The sequence below is a fragment of the Cetorhinus maximus genome, chromosome 13 (genome assembly GCF_964194155.1).
Source record: "Cetorhinus maximus chromosome 13, sCetMax3.hap1.1, whole genome shotgun sequence".
In the NCBI taxonomy this organism is placed as follows: domain Eukaryota; kingdom Metazoa; phylum Chordata; class Chondrichthyes; order Lamniformes; family Cetorhinidae; genus Cetorhinus; species Cetorhinus maximus.
The window spans coordinates 3,829,728-3,850,338 of NC_135891.1; the positions used below are offsets into that span (position 1 = coordinate 3,829,728).

Sequence of the window (20,611 nt, forward strand, 5' to 3'; positions counted from 1 at the left end):
TCTCTCCATGGAGGAGACAGTGCGCTCGGCCATGAGGGTCACCTCCATAACAGAGACCATCAGCACACAGATGAATGGATCATGGATCTCCACCAGATCCTCCCGCACATCCCACTGGACATCCAGCATCTGCTGCCTAATGGACGACTCCAGAGGCTCATCGTCTGCCTTCAACTGAGCATCGTCCTGGTCTCCAGCAGCCCTCCGACTGCCGGCACCCTGGGCACTCTCTGCCTCCGCCTGCACCTCAAGTGAGTGTGAAGTGCCCTCAGCGATGTGCACCGACATTCTAGCTGCCAATATCATACCCGCTTTTCAGGGACAATAGACCGAGTGCCTGCTGGTGAACCTAAAAGGGAGAACAAGAACATGTCATTAGTTAAAGTCACCACACTGTCACTGTGCCAGGCACCCTGGTGAGACAATGGAGATCTGCATCATGGTGCCATCATCTTTCAATGATCAATGGGGTTCTCCAGGTTTGAGGATCCCACCAATGAAGAGACTAAACTAGAATGGTTGCACAATCTGAAACTCTCACCTCTGTGCATTGCACTCTTACCTTCGTCTGGCACCCCGGCCTCTACACGCCCAGTTGCACAGACAACGTGCTGGCTCTCCAACTCTAGGGCATCCCGCTCGAATCTGGTGTGCAGCAGGAGGTTGGCTGGGCCTCCCCCTGTGAGTGTCCTCTCTGCCTGGTTATGGCTCGTCCTCTCCTGAAGGGACAGAGGAGCATTGATGAGTCCACTCTCTACCTGCAGCGCCATTGCAGCCTGGCCAACCCCAGCTGAGGAACACCTCGCAGGTCACACCCGAATCGTGGCCCTCGAGCCACAAGTCACTCAGCCCAAGCAGCCAGGGCTCACCCCCTTGACCAGCTCCGGCGTTATTGACAGTTGGCGCTCAGACTCTGGCGCAGCCGAGGTTCACAGGGGCAGGGAGGGGAATGACCACACCTTAACACATCCGCACACTGACCTGTGCCAACACGGTACTCACCCTTCCTGAGCGCAGCAGGTCATTGAAACCGCTTCCGGCACTGCCCCCATGTGCGCCACACCACGTCATGGCTGCTAACCATCGCAGCCAGCTCCTCCCATGCCCTCTTGGTGAGGTACGGTGGCCTCTTCCTCCCATCTCTGGGGACAAGGGTGTTCCTCCAGGCAGCCACCTCCTCCGACAGGACTGAGGGGCACGCATCTGAAAAGCAGGGCGGTGGGGGGGGGCCTAATGCCCGGCTGACCTGCCCTCCCGCCTGGCATCTCCAGCCACACTCGACTCCATCAAAACAATGCAGGACAGACCTCCTCCTGTAGCAGCGTCTCGGGGGCTGCCTGGGCCATGACTAAACCGGCCGCCAGCTCACCATTGGACCCGGCGGCTGACAGACCCCCACCCCCGCTCGGCCCCTCCCGACCAGTGACAAGCCTCGCTGCACGCTGCGCGGGCCTTTATTGGCCGGTCAGTGTGAAATCGCGGTCAGGGGCTGATTCCGGGTGGGCGTTTCCCAGCTGGTCCCAGTACCGCTGACCATGTCTGCCCGCCAACCTCAAAACTGTGCCCTATGTGTGTGTGTGTGTCACTCCCTGGTTATGTCCCTGTGTGTGCATCTGTGTGTGTGTGTGAAACTCTGTGCCACCGTATATGTGTGTCACTCTGTGTGTGTGTGTGTGTGTGTGTATATGTGTCCGTGTCACTGTGTGTGTGTGTCACTCTGTGTGTGTGCGTGTGTGTGTGTCACTCTGTGTGTCTGTGTGTGTGTCACTCTGTGTGTGTGTGTGTCACTCTGTGTGTGTGTGTCACTCTGAGTGTGTGTGTGTGTGTGTGTCACTCTGTGTGTCTGTGTGTGTGTCACTCTGTGTGTGTGTGTGTCACTCTGTGTGTATGTGTCACTCTGTGTGTGTGCGTGTGTGTGTGTCACTCTGTGTGTCTGTGTGTGTGTCACTCTGTGTGTGTGTGTGTCACTCTGTGTGTGTGTGTCACTCTGAGTGTGTGTGTGTGTGTCACTCTGCGTGTGTGTGTGTCACTCTGAGTGTGTGTGTGTGTCACTCTGTGTGTGTATGTGCCACTCTGTGTGTGTGCGTGTGTGTCACTCTGTGTGTGTGTGTGTGTGTCACTCTGAGTGTGTGTGTGTGTCACTCTGTGTGTGTGTGTCACTCTGAGTGTCTGTGTGTGTGTGTGTCACTCTGTGTGTGTGTCACTCTGAGTGTGTGTGTGTCACTCTGTATGTGTGTGTGTCACTCTGTGTGTGTATGTGTCACAATGTGTGTGTGCGTGTGTGTCACTCTGTGTGTGTGTGTGTCACTCTGAGTGTGTGTGTGTCACTCTGTGTGTGTCTGTGTCACTCTGAGTGTGTATGTGTCACTCTGTGTGTGTGTGTCACTCTGAGTGTGTGTGTGTGTGTGTCACTCTGTGTGTGTCACTCTGAGTGTGTGTGTGTGTGTGTCACTCTGTGTGTGTATGTGTCACTCTGAGTGTGTGTGTGTGTGTGTCACTCTGTGTGTGTCACTCTGTGTGTGTCACTCTGTGTGTGTGTGTCACTCTGTGTGTGTGTCACTCTGTGTGTGTATGTGTCACTCTGTGTGTGAGTGTGTCACTCTGAGTGTGTATGTGTCACTCTGTGTGTGTGCATGTGTGTGTGTGTCACTCTGTGTGTCTGTGTGTGTCACTCTGTGTGTGTGTGTCACTCTGAGTGTGTGTGTGTGTCACTCTGTGTGTGTGTGTCACTCTGAGTGTGTGTGTGTGTGTGTGTGTGTCACTCTGTGTGTGTATGTGTCACTCTGAGTGTGTGTGTGTGTGTCACTCTGTGTGTGTCACTCTGTGTGTGTGTGTCACTCTGTGTGTGTGTCACTCTGTGTGTGTATGTGTCACTCTGTGTGTGTGTGTCACTCTGAGTGTGTATGTGTCACTCTGAGTGTGCATGTGTCACTCTGTGTGTGTGCATGTGTGTGTGTCACTCTGTGTCTGTGTGTGTGTGTGTCACTCTGTGTGTGTGTGTCACTCTGTGTGTGTGTGTCACTCTGAGTGTGTATGTGTCACTCTGTGTGTGTGCATGTGTGTGTGTCACTCTGTGTGTCTGTGTGTGTGTCACTCTGTGTGTGTGTGTCAATCTGTGTGTGTGTCACTCTGAGTGTTTGTGTGTGTCACTCTGTGTGTGTCACTCTGTGTGTGTGTGTGTCACTCTGTGTGTGTATGTGTCACTCTGAGTGTGTGTGTGTGTGTCACTCTGAGTGCGTGTGTGTGTCACTCGGTGTGTGTGTGTCACTCTGAGTGTGTGTGTGTGTGTGTCACTCTGTGTGTGTATGTGTCACTCTGAGTGTGTGTGTGTCACTCTGTGTGTGTGTGTCACTCTGAGTGTGAGTGTGTCACTCTGTGTGTGTGTGTCACTCTGAGTGTGTATTTGTGTCACTCTGTGTGTATTTGTGTCACTCTGAGTGTGTGTGTGTCACTCTGTGTGTGTGTGTGTCACTCTGAGTGTGTATTTGTGTCACTCTGTGTGTATTTGTGTCACTCTGAGTGTGTGTGTGTCACTCTGTGTGTATGTGTCACTCTGTGTGTGCGTGTGTGTCACTCTGAGTGTGTGTGTGTGTGTCACTCTGTGTGTGTGTGTGTGTCACTCTGAGTGTGTGTGTGTCACTCTGAGTGTGTATGTGTCACTCTGTGTGTGTGCGTGTGTGTGTCACTCTGTGTGTCTGTGTGTGTGTGTCACTCTGTGTGTATTTGTGTCACTCTGAGTGTGTGAGTGTGTCACTCTGAGTGTGTGTATTTGTGTCACTGAGTATGTGTGTGTCACTCTGTGTGTGTGTGTCACTCTGAGTGTGAGTGTGTCACTCTGAGTGTGTGTATTTGTGTCACTGTGTGTGTGTGTCACTCTGAGTGTGTGTATTTGTGTCACTGAGTGTGTGTGTGTCACTCTGTGTGTGTGTCACTCTGAGTGTGTATTTGTGTCACTCTGAGTGTGTGTGAGTGTGTCCCTCTGAGTGTGTTTGTGTCACTCTGAGTGTGTGTGTGTGTCACTCTGAGTGTGAGTGTGTCACTCTGAGTGTGTTTGTGTCACTCTGCGTGTATTTGTGTCACTCTGAGTGTGTGTGTGTGAGTGTGAGTGTGTCACTCTGTGAGTGTGTGTGTGTGTGTGTGTCACTCTGAGTGTGTGTTTGTGTCACTCTGTGTGTATTTGTGTTACTCTGAGTGTGTGTGTGTATGTGTCACTCTGAGTGTGTATTTGTGTCACTGAGTGTGTGTGAGTGTGAGTGTGTCACTCTGTGAGTGTGTGTGTGTGTGTGTCACTCTGAGTGTGTATTTGTATCACTCTGTGTGTATTTGTGTCACTCTGAGTGTGTGTGTGTGTGTGTGTGTCACTCTGAGTGTGTGTGTGTGTCACTCTGAGTGTGTATTTGTGTCACTCTGTGTGTATTTGTGTCACTCTGAGTGTGTGTGTGTGTCACTCTGAGTGTGAGTGTGTCACTCTGTGAGTGTGTGTGTGTGTCACTCTGAGTGTGTATTTGTGTCACTCTGTGTGTATTTGTGTCACTCTGAGTGTGTGTGTGTGTGTCACTCTGAGTGTGTATTTGTGTCACTCTGTGTGTATTTGTGTCACTCTGAGTGTGTGTGTGTGTGTCACTCTGAGTGTGAGTGTGTCACTTTGAGTGTGTATTTGTGTCACTCTGTGTGTATTTGTGTCACTCTGAGTGTGTATTTGTGTCACTGAGTGTGTGTGTCACCCTGAGTGTGTGTTTGTGTCACTCTGAGTGTGTGTGTGTGAGTGTGTGTGTCACTCTGTGTATGTGTCACTCTGAGTGTGTATGTGTCACTCTGAGTGTGTGTGTGTGAGTGTGTGTGTCACTCTGTGTGTGTGTCACTCTGAGTGTGTGTGTCACTCTGAGTGTGTGTTTGTGTCACTCTGAGTGTGTGTGTGTGAGTGTGTGTCACTCTGTGTATGTGTCACTCTGATTGTGTGTGTGTCACTCTGAGTGTGTGTGTGTGTGTCACTCTGAGTGTGTGTGTGTCACTCTGAGTGTGTGTGTGTCACTCTGAGTGTATATTTGTGTCACTCTGAGTGTGAGTGTGTCACTCTGAGTGTGAGTGTGTCACTCTGAGTGTATATTTGTGTCACTCTGAGTGTTGACAGCGCCCTCGGTCCCAGGACAGTAATTGCAGGTTTGAGTCGCTGCTGTTACTTCCTCTTCCTCTTCTGCTTCACTCCCGGTCAGGTCTGGGCTCTGATGTCATTCGCTTTCCTGGGGTTTCGGGGGGGCTGTGGCGGCCGCGAAAGTGGCGACAGGTTCGGCTGCAGAGCGCAGACCGGCCGCGGGAGCAGCTCCGGGCTCCGGGCTCCGGGTTCCGGGACCGCACCGCCTCCCGCAGCGACCAGCGACTCAGTGTCTGTCCGCCGGGGACCGGGAACCCAGCGCTCGGTGAGTCCCCGGGTGGTTTAAGGCGTTTCAAAAGGAATCGGGGGGGCGGGAAGTGATGGAGCCTGAGAGCAAAGTGGGGCAAAACAAAGTGTGGGGAACAAAGCAGGAGGTGGGGGGTGAAAGGGAGTCAGGAATGTGCCGGGATGACCAGGGGGGGTCAGGCAGTCAGGGATTGGGAGGATTGAGTGATTTTTAATAAGTGTGTACGTGCCTGTGAGCAAAACAGTGAAAGAGAGAATTAACATGTGCAGGGAGTCCTGTGTGGTGTGGGTGTGGGTGTGGGGGGTGTGGGTGTGTGTGTGGGGGGTGTGGGTTTGGGGTGGGGGGAAAACCCCAGTGTTGGATATGAATGAATGGCAAAAAGGGGGCAAGAGTGGGAGAAAAATGAGGGAGATAAGGGGGAAATCCTTCTGCTGAAGGGTCGTGGGGACTCGAAACGTCGACCCTTTTCTTCTCCGCCGACGCTGCCAGACCTGCTGAGTTTTTCCGGGTAATTCTGTTTTTTTGCGAGGGGAAAATCCAACCGGGCAGAGATATAAATAGCCAGTGCAGTGGAATGTTCCTGAGAATGAGATATGTCAAAGTGCTGAATGTGGGTTGATCCGGAATGAGTGTGTGAGGGTCTTGCATGCATTATCCAGTTGGGTGTACGTTCTGTTAGGATTGGGGTGTGGGGAGGTTGGGGTGGGGGGGTGGTGGAGGGAGGGGGGGGTTGTAAATCAGTGTGTGAAGCCAACTGAGGAATGAGTGAGAAATCAGGATTGGCGGCGGAAAGTGGGGAAAGTGAGCCAGCGACAAGTGGATGAATCAGTGTGTGTGTGAGGGGGTGAGGTTTCAGTGTGTAAGGATGTGTGTGTGTGTGTGAGAGTGTGTCAGAGTGAGAGGATCAGTGTGTGTGTGAGGGGGTGAGGTTTCAGTGTGTAAGGATGTGTGTGTGTGTGTGTGTGAGAGAGAGTGTGTCAGAGTGAGAGGATCAGTGTGTGTGTGAGGGGGGTGAGGTTTCAGTGTGTAAGGGTGTGTGTGTGTGTGTGTGTGTGAGAGAGAGTGTGTCAGAGTGAGAGGATCAGTGTGTGTGTGAGGGGGGGGTGAGGTTTCAGTGTGTAAGGGTGTGTGTGTGTGTGTGTGTGAGAGAGAGTGTGTGTCAGAGTGAGAGGATCAGTGTGTGGGTAAGTGCCTGTATAAGTCTGGGTGTGTAAGAGTGCCCGGAGGTACAGAAACAGCCTGTGCATCTTTCCTGATCTTAGCCTCACATTGCTGAGGTGCAAGATTAATGTTTTATTTTAATGATTAGGATCTGTACAGGGCTTTGCTGGGTTAATGTTTAGGGGCAACACTTCTGCTTAGGTTGCCTGGGGTCAGTACCAGCCCATCTTGGGTAGTATTTAAGGTTTTACAAAATAACTAAAGGGTAATCATACTGAAATATTAATCCAGAGGTTATGAGTTCAAATCCCATTGTTACAGCTGCTGAAATTGTACTTAACAAATCCAATAAACAGTAGTATTAGGATCAGTGTTTAGACCAGCGATGGGGTTTAAGGTTTAGCACTTAGATTTAATAACTGAGATAAGTGATGAGTTTACAGTTTAGAATTATAATCAGTGAATGGAGTTTAGGGGTTAGTTTTAGGGTCAGTGATGAGGTTCCAGGTGCAGTTTTAGGGTCAGTGATGGGATTTAGGGGTTAGTTTTAGGGTCAGTGATGAGGTTTCAGGTTTAGTTTTAGTGTCAGTGATGAAGTTTAGGGTTTAATTTTAGGGTCAATGATGAGGTTTAGGGTTTAAGATGGGGAGGGGATCAGACTTATACTTAAGAAGAAATGTAAAGTGTGAGCTGAGCGCTTACCCTGGGCTGGAATGGTTACCCTGAGTTCCATCCAGTTTACACTCTGGTGTATTCCAATGAGATTCACAGGCAATATCAGGGTAATGGGCAAATTTTTGGGTCTAGTTTCCAAGATGTGCCCAGGAAGGGAATCCAGGGCCTATTAGTGAGCAACATGTAGCCACTGTTCACCAAGGCTCCTTAAACAGCACCTTCCAAACCCACAACCACTACCATCTAGAAGGACAAGGGCAGCAGGTAGATGGGAACACCACCACCTGGAAGTTCCCCTCCAAGTCACTCACCATCCTGACTTGGAAATATATCACCATTCCTTCACTGTCGCTGGGTCAAAATCCTGGAACTCTCTCCCTAACAGCACTGTGGGTGTACCTACACCACATGGACTGCAGCAGTTCAAGAAGGCAGCTCACCACCACCTTCTCAAGGGTGATTAGGGATGGGCAATAAATGCTGGCCCAGCCAACGAAGCCCACATCCCATAAATGAATTTTTAAAAAGCACTGATACTGAGAGTCAGTTGCATTTATATAGCACCTTTTATAACCTCAGGATGTCCAAAGTAATTCACAGCCAATGAAATGCTTCCAAAGTGTCATCAGTGTAGGAAAGGCAGCAGCCAATTTACTCACAGCAAGCTCCCACGAACAGCAATATAATCACTACAAGATCATCTGTTTTAGTGATCCTGGTTGAGGGATAAATATTTTCCCCAGTTGACTGGGGGAACTCCCCTGTTCTTCTTCAAATCATTCCCTGTGGAGTCTTTCACCTGAGAAAGCAATGGGGGCTTCAGTTTAACATTTCATTCAAAAGACAGCACCTCTGACAGTGCAGCATTCCCCCAGTACTGCACTGGGAGTGTCAGCCTGGATTATGGTCAAGTCTTTGGAGTGGGTCTTGAACCCACAACCTTCCGACACACTCTTATTCACTGAAGCGCAGCTGACTGAGAGGAAAATGAACAGAAGAATATCACAGGTACACTGAGTAACTTCCAGAAATATAAGAATGGATTTCCTACGCGTTGAAGGATGTGTGAGGCTGACTCCCAGTGAAAACCAGTCATTGTTCAGTTGACTGCTTCAAAAAGGGGTTGTATTAATTTCTGATTGGGAACAAGGAGTGATGTTCCGATGCAACTAGGGGCAAAGGCAATACTTTCTCTCAGGGGCTGTATAGTGTGTTTGGTAAATGGAGATGTGAGGGTGGATGTTGCTGGGGGATTTGGGTTTTACACATGGAGGTCTTCAGGAGATTAAACAGGTGGGTGTATCCCTGAGAGGTAGTTTGTACAGGAATAGGAAGAGAGCAGCATTTAATTTTTTTTAAAAATGCACAGGAGTTCTCCCAGCCCCAGACATCTGCATTGCAGCAAACCAGGCTGTGTGCTTCACACACACACTCCCCCTTCCCTGGTACCCCAATGTCAACCAGATATCGGTGGGAGTTTCTCTAGAGGCAGCTCACAAGCAACCCCGAAGCCCTCTCTCCTCCCCAGTCCACCTCTGACTCTCCTCCAAGTTTCAGTGAAAACAGTCTGTTTCCCCGTTGCCCAGCTTAACAGGGGGTCTTTAAGTTTTCACACCTAGGCTAGTGTTATTGCGACAATTAAAGATGAAAATACTGGCTTGAATTGGAAATACTGCACCAGAGAAAGAAATGATAGATTTAAGTCTCTGGACAAAAACGCACGAGCTGAACCACAGCTTTATCTCTTAGCTGCTGTTGGACTGCTTGTGTTTGTTTGGTTTATATTATCAGCTCACGCTATTAAAATTGCTCATCCAACTCTATCCGTTTTGTTAACATCTAATTTTTCTGCTGCTGTAAGTCCACTGTCTGGACGCAGCTAGATTGACACCTTGAAGTCACCACAGAGTGTTTATCGATGTGAATCAGAGAAAGATAGCATCATAAGTACTGAGACAACATTGTACATTAAACGACCAACACAACCCCCCTCTGCCTCCCACCTCCGCCCCACCCCCCCAGCCAGAGTCAAGATTCCTCCGACACCTGATTTGAGGTAGTGCCAAAATGCAGTTTAACTCCAGCGTGAAACACGTTTGGAGCTGTCAGCTGCTGTGTAGCTGAAGAGGAACGAAGGAATGCTCACTAGGTGCACGATATCAGCCGCTGAGAACAATTGACCCTTTCTCCGTTAGCTTCGCTCTGTGATAAAGGTTAGGTAGCCAGGCAGTTACCTACTGGACCAAGAACACTGAGTGCAGATTATGGAAGGTTACGACTTCTTTCAACAAAATCAGGTAATCTGTGGGACGAAAATAACCTTGAAAAAAATCCAAGTTGTTGTAAAAATCCCAGCAATTTCACGACTGACCTTCAGGGAAAGGAACCTGTCGTCCAGGCCTGGGCTATATTTGACCCTTAATCAGCTTAACCCCTTGGAGAAACGAAGGCTTAGATTTCTATAGCAGCTTTCAAAATTTCAGGACGTCTCAAGGCACTTTACAGCCAGTGAAGTGCTTGTGAACAGTAGTTACAATTGTAATGCAGGAAACACAGGAGCCAATTTGCACACATCTAACTCCCAGAATCAGTAATGGGATCCTGAGCAGATAATTAGTTTTAGTGATTGAGGGATAAATATTGACAAGGACACCAGAGGTAATCCCCCTTCCAAACTTCAAATAATGACATGGGATCTTTTACATTCGTATGAGAGAACAAACAGGGTCTCAGTTTAATGTCTCAGCAAAAGAGGTTATAAAAACATAAGAGATAGGAGCAGGATTAAACAACACAGCCCTCCAAATTCAATACGATCATGGCTGACCTGGGCCTTCAACTCCATTTTCTTACCTGCTGCCTATATCCCTTAATTCCCTGAGACACCAACAGATCAACACTCCCTCACTACTACCCCTCTGAGATACAGCATTCCCTCAGTACTGACCCTCCGACAGTGCAGCACTCCCTCAGCACTGACCCTCCGACAGTGCAGCACTCCCTCAGTACCGACCTTCCGACAATGCATGGCTCCCTTAGTACTGATCCTCCCACAGTGTAGTGCTACCTCATACTGCATTGGGAATGTCAACCAGGATTTTGTACTCACCTCTCTGGAGTGAACCCACAACCTTCTGACTCCGAGGCATGAATGCTGGCATTGTGCTCTCAGGTATCGAACAATGAGCAATAGTCTTGCCAGAATCCCCATGTCCCAACAACAGATGTAAAACATTGGAAGAATAAAAGAAATAAGTATAATCTGATAGCCACTGCAGATACATGGCTGCAGGATGACGTAGATTGGCACCTGAATATTGAAGGGTCTGTGATATATAGGAAGGACAGAAAGCTCGGAAAAGGTGGAGGGGTTGCTCTGTTAATTAATGATCATATCAGCACAATAGAGAGAGAAACCTAAGTTCACAAAACCAAGATGTAGAAGTGGTTTGGGTTGCGATGAGAAATGATATAAGGCAGGAAGTATTTTGTGGGAGTGATGTACAATCCCCCTAACAGTAGCTATACGGTAGGACATAGTATAATGGAAGAGATAATGGGAGCTTGTCAGAAAGGGATAACGGTAATCATGGGGGATTTTTATCTACAGATAGACTGGAAAAATCAGATGGGCAAAGATAACCTAGATGAGGAGTTCATAGAATATTTTCAGGATAGTTACTTAGAACAGCACATTATGGAGCCAACCAGAGAGCAGGCTATTCTAGACCTGGTATTGTTTTTTTTTTCATTCGTTCATGGGACGTGGTGTCACTGGCTGGGCCAGTGTTTATTGCCCATCCCTAATTGCCCTTGAGAAGGTGGTGGTGAGCTGCCTTCTTGAACCGCTGAAGTCCATATGATGTAGATACACCCACAGAGCTGTTAGGGAGGGAGCTCCAGGATTTTGACACAGCGATAGTGAAGGAACGGTGATATATTTCCAAGTCAGGATGGTGCGTGCTTGGAGGGGAACTTCCAGGTGGTGGTGTTCCCATTTGTCTGCTGCCCTTGTCCTTCTAGATGGTGGTGGTTGTGGGTTTTGAAGGTGCTGTCTGAGGAGGCTAGGTGTGTTCCTGTACTGCATCTTGTAGATGGTACACTGCTGCTATTGTGGATCGGTGATGGAGGGAGTGAATGTTTAAGGTGGTGGATGGGGTGCTGATCAGGCAGACTGCTTTGTCCCAGATAGTGTCGAGCTTCTTGGGTGTTGTGAGAGATACACTCATCCAGGCAAGTGGAGAGTATTCCATTACATTCCTGACTTGTGTCTTGTAGACGATGGACAGGCTTTGAGGAGTCAGGAGCTGAATTACTCGTTGCAGGATTCCTAGCTAAGTATTTATATGGCTGGTTCAGTTAAGTTTCTGGTCAATAGTAACCCCCAGGATGTTGATAGTGGAGGATTCAGTGATGGTAATGCCATTGAATGTCATGGAGAGATAATTAGATTCTCCCTTATTGGAGTTGGTCATGCCCTGGCACTAATGTTACTTGCCGCTTATCTGCCCAAGCCTGAATGTTGAGCAGGTCTTGCTGCATATGGACACAGATTGCTTCAGTATCTGAGGAGTTGCGAATGTCAGTGAACACTGTGCAATCATCGGTGAACATCCCACTTCTGATCTTATGATGGAGGGTAAGTCATTGATGAAGCAGTTGAAGATGGTGAATCAGTCTGGGAAAGAGTGTTCTGCAGTCAGCATCGCAGTGAAGCAGTCTGGGAAGGAGTGTTCTGCAGTCAGCATCATGGTGAAGCAGTCTGGGAAGAGCGTCCTGCAGTCAGCATCGCGGTGAAGCAGCCTGGGAAGAGCGTCCTGCAGTCAGTATCACGGTGAAGCAGTCTGGGAAGAGCATCCTGCAGTCAGCATAGCAGTGATGCAGTCTGGGAAGAGCGGCTGCAGTCAGCATCGCGGTGAAGCAGTCTGGGAAGAGTATCCTGCAGTCAGCATTGCGGTGAAGCAGTCTGGGAAGACTATCCTGCAGTCAGCATCGCAGTGAAGCAGTCTGGGAAGAGTGTCCTGCAGTCAGCATAGCGGTGAAGCAGTCTGGGAAGAGTGTCCTGCAGTCAGTTCTTGTTGAAAATAACAAGAGCGACATCATAAGACAGCACGAGAGAGCAGCGGAGAGATCAGAACCAGCGCGCGTGTGGGGAAGCTTCAAAAAGTGATGTCAGGACAAAGGTGAGAGCTGATTGGTGAGTAGAGGGTAAGTGTTTTTCTCCCGTTTAAAATAGATTAAGCTAAGGAAAGGTAAGAGTTCTAGTTTTTATTTAAAGTACATAAATATTTTAATTTTTTTTACTGTATTTAGCTTAAAGTAAGGGTTTTGTTTTCAACCAGAGGCAAGGCAGCTCAGTCCCATGGTATGTACCGCCTGCAACATGTGGGAAGTCCTAGACGCTCCTTGCACTCTGACTGACCATGTGTGCAGGAAGTGCCACCAGCTGCAGCTACTTGAGCCCCGAGTTTCGGAGTTTGAGTGGCAGCTGGAGGCTCTGAGGTGCATCCGCGAGGCTGAGAGTTTCGTGGATAGCACGTTTTTAGACGTGGTCACCCCACAGCTTACGGAAGTGCAGACTGAGAGGGAATGGGTGACCATCAGTCAGAAGAAAGGTGTCAAGCAGGTAGTCAGGAAATCCCCAGGGTGCATCTCGCTCGAGAACCATTTTTCTGTGTTGGAAAACGGTGAGAGTGACGGTTCCTCTGGGGAGTGCAGCCACGCTCATGGCACTGTGAGTGGCTCAGCTGCACAAGGGGGGGAGGAAAAAGAGTGGAAGAGCAATAGTGGTAGGAGACTCTATAGTAAGGGGAACAGACAGGCGTTTCTGCGGCTGTAGACGTGACTCCAGGATGGTTTGTTGCCTCCCTGGTGCCAGGGTTAAGGATGTCACTGAATGGCTGCAGGGCATTCTGAAGGGGGAGGGAAAACATGGTACATATTAGTACCAACGACACAGAAAGAGGGATGAGGTCTTGCAAGCAGAATTTAGGGAGCTAGGAAGCAGATTAAAAAACAGGACCTCAAAGGTAGTAATCTCTGGATTACTTCTGGTGCCACACGCTAGTGAATATAGAAATAGGAGGTTAGTCCAGATGAATGTGTGGCTGGAGAGATGGTGCAGGAGGGAGGGCTTTAGATTTCTGGGACATTGGAGCCGTTTCTGGGGGTGGTGGGACCTGTACAAGGTGGATGGGTTGCACCTGAACCGGAGTGGGACCAACATCCCTGTGGGGAGGTTTGCTGGTGCTGTTGGAGAGGGTTTAAACTAACTTGGCAGGGGGGTGGGATCCTGAAAGGAGGTTCAGCAGGGGGAGATGCACAGCCAAAATTAGAAGAGAGAGCAAGTGAGTCTGGAAGGCATAGAAATTATAGGCCAGTTAAGGCACAAGGGATGAAGAGTCATACAGACTCGAAACTTTAACTCTGTCTTCCTCTCCACAGATGCTGTCAGACCTGCTGAGTTTTTCCAGCAATTTTTGTTTCTGTTTCAGATTTCCAGCATCTGCAGTATTTTGCTTTTATCTTAAGGCACAAGGGAGTTTGGCAAGATTGGATGGTATTTATTTTAATACAAGGAGTCTGACGAATAAGGCAGATGAGTTGAGGGCACAAATTAACACATGAAAGTATGATGTCATTGCTGTCACAGAGACATGGTTGAGAGAGGGGCAGGATTGGCAGCTCAATATTCCAGGATATAGGGTCTTCAGGCGAGACAGGGAAGGAGGTAAAAGAGGAGGGGGTATCGCAATATTGATAAAGGAATCAATTACAGCAGTAAAGAGGGATGACATCTTAGAAGGCTCCTCAAATGAAGCCAATGGATAGAACTTAAAAACAAAAAAAGAGCAATCACATTGCTGGGAGTGCACTATAGGCCCCCAAACAGTCAGAGAAACAGAAGAGCAGGGAGCGGTCCTGGACTTAATTTTAGGGAATGAAGCCGGGCATGTGGTAGAGGTATCAGTGGGGGAGCATTTTGCAGATAGTGATCATAACTCCATTAGATTCAAGGTTGTTATGGAAACAGACAAGGATAGGCTGGAGATTAGAGTTCTAAATTGGGGGAAGGGCGATTCTAATTAGATCAGATATGATTTGGCCAGACTGGACTGGGAGCAGCTACTTATAAGTAAATCTGCGTCAGAGCAGTGGGACTCATTCAAGAAGGAAATAGGGAGAGTACAGGGCCAACATATTCCAGTAAAGATAAAGGGTGGGACCAACAAATCCAGAGAACCCTGGATGTCGAGGGATATACAGAATTGGATAAAGAGGAAAAGGGGGGCTTATGGCTGATACCGAGGGCTCAAAACAGCGGAAGCCCTAGAGGAATATAGAATGTGTAGGGGGAAACTTAAAAAGAAAATTAGGGGGCATGAAAAATATTGGCAGGTAAAATAAAGGAAAATCCAAAGCTATTTTAAAAGTACATTAAGAGGAAGAAGATAACCAGGGAAAGAGTAGGAAAACAAAAACAGAATTACCTGGAAAAACTCAGCAGGTCTGGCAGCATCGGTGGAGAAGAAAACAGTTGACGTTTCAAGTCCTCACGACCCTTCAGCAGAACTGAAGTATAGTTAGGAGAGAGGTGAAATATAAGCTGGTCTAAGGTGGCGGGAGTGGGGGGAGAGAAGTTGAGGCTGGGGTGATTGTGGAGATAAGCAAGCAGTGATAGGAGCAGATAATCAAAAGATGTCACGGACAAAAGGATCAAAGAGGTGTTGAAGGTGGTGATATTATCTAAGAAAAGTGCTAATTAAGAATGGAAGGCAGGATACTCAAGGTACAGCTCTAGTGGGGGTGGGGTGGAAAGACTAACAAGGTTTTAGTTTTAGATTTAAAAATAATGGAAATAGGTGGGAAAAGAAGAATCTATATAAATTATTGAAAAAAAAAAGGGGAGGGGGAAGAAACGGGGTGGGGATGGCGGGAGGGGGAGTTTAAGATCTAAAGTTGTTGAATTCAATATTCAGCCCGGAAGGCTGTAAAGTGCCTAGTCGGAAGATGACGTGCTGTTCCTCCAGTTTGCGTTGGGCTTCACTGGAACAATGCAGCAAGCCAAGGACAGACATGTGGGCAAGAGAACAGGGTGGAGTGTTAAAATGGCAAGCGACAGGGAGGTTTGGGTCTTTCTTGCGGACAGACCCTTCAGCCTTCCGGGCTGAATATTGAATTCAACAACTTTAGATCTTAAACTCACCCTCCCCCCATCCCCACCCCGTTTCTTCCCCCTCCCCTTTTTTTTTCAATAATTTATATAGATTCTTCTTTTCCCACCTATTTCCATTATTTTTAAATCTAAAACTAAAACTTTGTTAGTCTTTCCACCCCACCCCCACTAGAGCTGTACCTTGAGTATCCTGCCTTCCATTCTTAATTAGCACTTTTCTTAGATAATATCACCACCTTCAACACCTCTTTGATCCTTTTGTCTGTGACATCTTTTGATTATCTGCTCCTATCACTGCTTGCTTATCCCTACAAGCACCCCACCCTCAACTTCTCTCTCCCCCCGCCCCCCACCTTAGACCAGCTTATATTTCACCTCTCTCCTAACTATACTTCAGTTCTGCCAAAGGGTCATGAGGACTCGAAACGTCAACTGTTTTCTTCTCCATCGATGCTGCCAGACCTGCTGAGTTTTTCCAGGTAATTCTGTTTTTGTTTTGGATTTCCAGCATCCGCAGTAGCTTTTAGCTTTTTGTTTTTATCTCAGGGAGAGAGTAGGGCCCATTAAGGACCATTGTGGTAATTTGTGTGTGGAGCCCGAAGACGTAGGTAGGGTTCTAAATGAATACTGTGTGTCGGTGTTCACAAGTGAGAGGGACGATGTGGGTATGGAAATCAGGCAGAAGGACTGTGATATAAATAAAGAAATTAGCATAGAAATGGAGGAGGTTCGAAGTGGTCTGGCAGGCTTAAAAGTAAATAAATCTTCAGGCCCACATGAAATGTATCCCAGGTTGTTGAGTGAGGCAGGGGAGGAGATAGCAGGGGCGATGGCAATAATTTTCAATACCTCTCTGGCCACAGGAGAGGTGCCAGAGGACTGGAGGACAGCCAATGTGGTACCGTTATTCAAGAAGGGAGGAAGGGATAAACCAGGGAACTACAGGCCAGTCAGTCTAACCTCAGTGGTGGGGAAGCTATTGGAAGCAATTCTGAGGGACAGAATTAATCTACACTTGGGGAGGCAGGGATTAATCAAGGACAGTCAGCATGGTTTTGTTAAGGAGAGGTCATGTCTGACCAATTTGATTGAATTTTTTGAAGAGGTGACCAGGTGTGTAGATCAGGGCAATGCATTTGACGTAGTCTACTTGGACTTCAGCAAGGCTTTTGATAAGGTCCCACATGGGAGACTGATAACGAAGGTAAGAGCCCATGGGATCCAAGGCAATTTGGCAAATTGGATCCAGAATTGGCTGAGTGGCAGGAAGCAGGGGGTGATGGTCGAGGGGTGTTTTTGTGATTGGATGCCTGTGTCCAGTGGGGTTTCACAGGGATCGGTGTTGGGTCCCTTGCTGTTTGTGGTATATATGAACAATTTAGCCTTGAACGTAGGAGGGTTGATCAGTAAGTTTGCAGATGACACGAAAATTGGTGGGGTGGTAAGTAGTGAGGAGGATAACCTTAGATTACAGGAGGATATAGACGGGCTGGTCAGATGGGCTGATCAGTGGCAAATGGAATTTAATCAGGATAAGTGTGAGGTGATGCACTTGGGCAGGACAAACAAGGCAAGAGAATACACGATGAATGGTAGGACCCTGGGAAGTACCGAAGATCAGAGGGACCTTGGTGTGCTTGTCCACCGGTCTCTTAAGGTAGCGGGACAGGTAGATAAGGTGGTTAAGAAGGCATATGGGATACTTGCCTTTATTAGCCGAGGCATAGAATATAAGAGCAGGGAGGTTATGCTGGAAGTGTATAAAATGGTGGTTAGGCCACAGCTAGAGTATTGCGTGCAGTTCTGGAATCCACATTATAGGAAGGATGTGATTGCACTAGAGAGAGTGCAGAGGAGATTTACCGGGATGTTGCCTGGGCTGGAGAGTTTTAGTTATCAGGAGAGATTGGATAGACTGGGGTTATTTTCCCTGGAGCAGAGGAGATTGAGAGGGGACATGATTGAGGTGTATAAAATTATGGGGAGCATAGATAAGGTAGACAGGAAGAAACTTTTCCCCTTGGTGGAGGGATCAATAACCAGGGGGCATAGATTTAAGGTAAGAGGCAGGAGGTTTAGAGAGGATGTGAGGAAGAATTCTTTCACCCAGAGGTTGGTGGGAATCTGGAACTCACTGCCTGAAAGGGTGGTAGAGGCAGAAACCCTCATAACATTTAAGAAGTATTTGGATGTGCACTTGCAATGCCATGGCATACAAGGCAATGGGCCTAGTTCTGGAAAATGGGATTAGAATAGTTAGGTACTTGATTGACCAGCACAGACTCGATGGGCCTTTTTCTGTGCTGTAGACCTCTGTGACTCTATGGTTGGGCCTCGGACACTAGAGCAGCAATGTCCCAGCAGAGATGATTGACCTCCAACAACCACCTTCCTTTGTGCTGGGTATGGCTCCAACCAGTGAAAAGTTTTCCCCCTGATTTCCACTGACTTCAGTTTTGCTAGGGTACTTAATGTCACATTTGGTCAAATGTTGCCTTAATGTCGAGGGCAGTCACTCATCTCACCTCACCCCAGCTCTTCAGTCCATGTTTGGACCAAGGCTGTAATGAGGTCAGGAGCTGAGTGGCCCTGGCGGAACCCAAACTGAGCGTCAGTGAACAAGTTATTGCTGTATAACTGCCACTCAAGAGCACTATTGACAACACCTTCCATCACTTTGCCGATGGGGTGGTAATTCATCAGATTCAAATCGTTCTGCTGTCCTTTTGTTTGCGATAGTGTTATTTGTAGTCATGTTGCAGGCAGCATAGTAACAGAGGTGAGGCACACTGTAATGCCAGATTCCCTCACTGGGGTCACGGGAATTTTGAGCACAGCTATCATTTCCCTCAAGAAACAGGAACTATTGAGTGCTGTTTGCGTATCTGTTTTGCTGTGCATGACGCCTTGTGTACAAATTGGTGCTGTGTTTCCTACATTACAACAGGGAATCCAATTCAAAAATACTTCATTGTCTGTAAAGGGACATCTTGGAGACACTCTGAGATTGTGAAAGGTGCTATATAAATGCAGGAGCTTCTTTTCTTTTTAATTAGCTATATGCTAAAGATTCCTCTTTAATATATTTGCCGGAAAAAATAATCATCCAGCCTCCGCCCCAATATATTTCTAATTAAATCATTTGAACTTTATTGTGCCCATAATACTGCAGTTGGTAATTTAACCATCTGTTGTGTTCCTGAGTTTTATCTGAGGTCAACCTAAGAGGGCAGATTAGGCCTCGGTTTACCATCTCATCTGAAAGGTGGCACCTCTGACAATGCAGAACCCCCTCAATGCTCGGCCTCTAAGCACTCACTCACCACTGCCACTCTGACAATATAGCACTCCCTCTGTACTGATCCTCTGACACTGCCACATTCCCTCAGTACTGACCCCCGACAATGAACTACTTCCTCAGTACTGACCCTGCCGCACTCCCTCGGCACCGACCCTCTGACACTGCTGCACTCCCTCAGTACTGACCCTCTGACACTGCTGCACTCCTTCAGTACTGACCCTCTGACACTGCAGCACTCCCTCAGCACCGACCCTCTGACACTGCTGCACTCTCTCAGTACTGACCCTCTGACACTGCTGCACTCCCTCAGTACTGACCCTCTGACACTGCAGCACTCCCTCAGTACTGACCCTCTGACACTGCTGCACTCCCTCAGTACTGACCCTCTGACACTGCTGCACTCCCTCAGTACTGACCCTCTGACAGTGCAGCACTCCCTCAGTACTGACCCTCTGACACTGCAGCACTCCCTCAGCACCGACCCTCTGACACTGCTGCACTCCCTCGGTACTGACCCTCTGACAATGCCGCACTCCCTCAGTGCTGACCCTCTGACAATGCCGCACTCCCTCAGTACTGACCCTCTGACACTGCTGCACTCCCTCAGTGCTGACCCTCCGACAGTGCAGTACTCCCTCAGTACTGACACTGCCACACTTCCTCAGTACTGCCCCCCAACAATGAAATACTCCCTCAGGACTGACCCTCTGACAATGTAGCACTCCCTCAGTATTGACCCTCCAACAGTGCAGTAGTCCCTCAGTACTGACCCTCTGACAGTACAGTACTCCCTCAGTACTGACACTGCCACACTCCCTCAGTACTGACCCTCTAACAATGTAGCACTCCCTCAGTATTGACCCTCAAACAGTGCAGTAGTCCCTCAGTACTGATCCTCTGACAGTACAATACTCCCTCAGTACTGACCCCCGACAGTTAACTACTTCCTCAGTACTGACCCTCTGACGCTACCGCACTCCCTCAGTACTGACCCCCGACAATTAACTACTTCCTCAGTACTGACCCTTTGACACTGCTGCACTCCCTCAGTACTGACCCTCTGGCACTGCCGCACTCCCTCAGTACTGACCCTCTGACAGTGCCACACTCCCTCAGTACTGACCCTCTGACACTGCCACACTCCCTCAGTACTGACCCTCTGGCACTGCCGCACTCCCTCAGTACTGACCCTCTGACACTGCCACACTCCCTCAGTACTGACCCTCTGGCACTGCCGCACTCCCTCAGTACTGACCCCCGACAATTAACTACTTCCTCAGTACTGACCCTCTGACACTGCCACACTTCCTCAGTACTGCCCCCCCGACAACGAAATACTCCCTCAGCACTGACCCTTCGACAGTGTAGCACTCCTTCAGTACTGACCCTCTACCACTGCCGCATTTCCTCAGTACTGCCCCCTCGGCAATGAAATACTCCCTCCATATTGACCCTCTGACAGTGCAGCATTTCCTCAGTATTTACCCTCTACAGTACAGTGCTCCCTCAGCACTGACCCTCTGACAGTGCAGTGCTCCCTCAGTGCTGATCCTCCGACAGTGCAATACTCCCTCAGCACTGACTCTGACAGTGCAGCACTCCCCCGAGTACTGACCCTCCGACAGTGCAGCACTCCCAAATACTGACCCTTCAACAGTGCGGCATTCTCTCAGTACTGTTCCGCCCCCTCACCCCCCGCCCGAATAATGAAGTACTCCCTCAGTACTGCTGCCCTGCAACAATGAAGCACTCGCTCGGTACTGCTCCCCACAAACAATAAAGTACTCACTCAGTACTGTCCCCCCCGACAATGAAGTACTCACTCAGTACTGCTCCCCACCGACGATAAAGTACTCACTCAGTACTGTCCCCCCCGACAGTGAAGTACTCGCTCAGTAC

At 48.6% G+C, this 20,611-nt stretch overlaps 2 protein-coding genes across 2 annotated transcripts in view; both read left to right on the forward strand.

Annotated features, from left to right (window-relative positions):
• LOC144688366 (14-3-3 protein beta/alpha-1-like) overlaps window positions 1–20,611 on the forward strand; it is a 184,876-nt gene that overhangs the window by 98,933 nt on the left and 65,332 nt on the right. The gene's annotated exons all lie outside the window — the stretch shown is intronic.
• LOC144688364 (hippocalcin-like protein 1) overlaps window positions 5,203–20,611 on the forward strand; it is a 30,335-nt gene continuing 14,926 nt past the window's right edge. Inside the window, exon 1 of the mRNA XM_078554830.1 lies at window positions 5,203–5,417. Within this exon, the coding sequence (XP_078410956.1) occupies window positions 5,226–5,417 (192 nt within the window). The 5' untranslated portion in view covers window positions 5,203–5,225. The remainder of the gene's footprint in view (window positions 5,418–20,611) is intronic.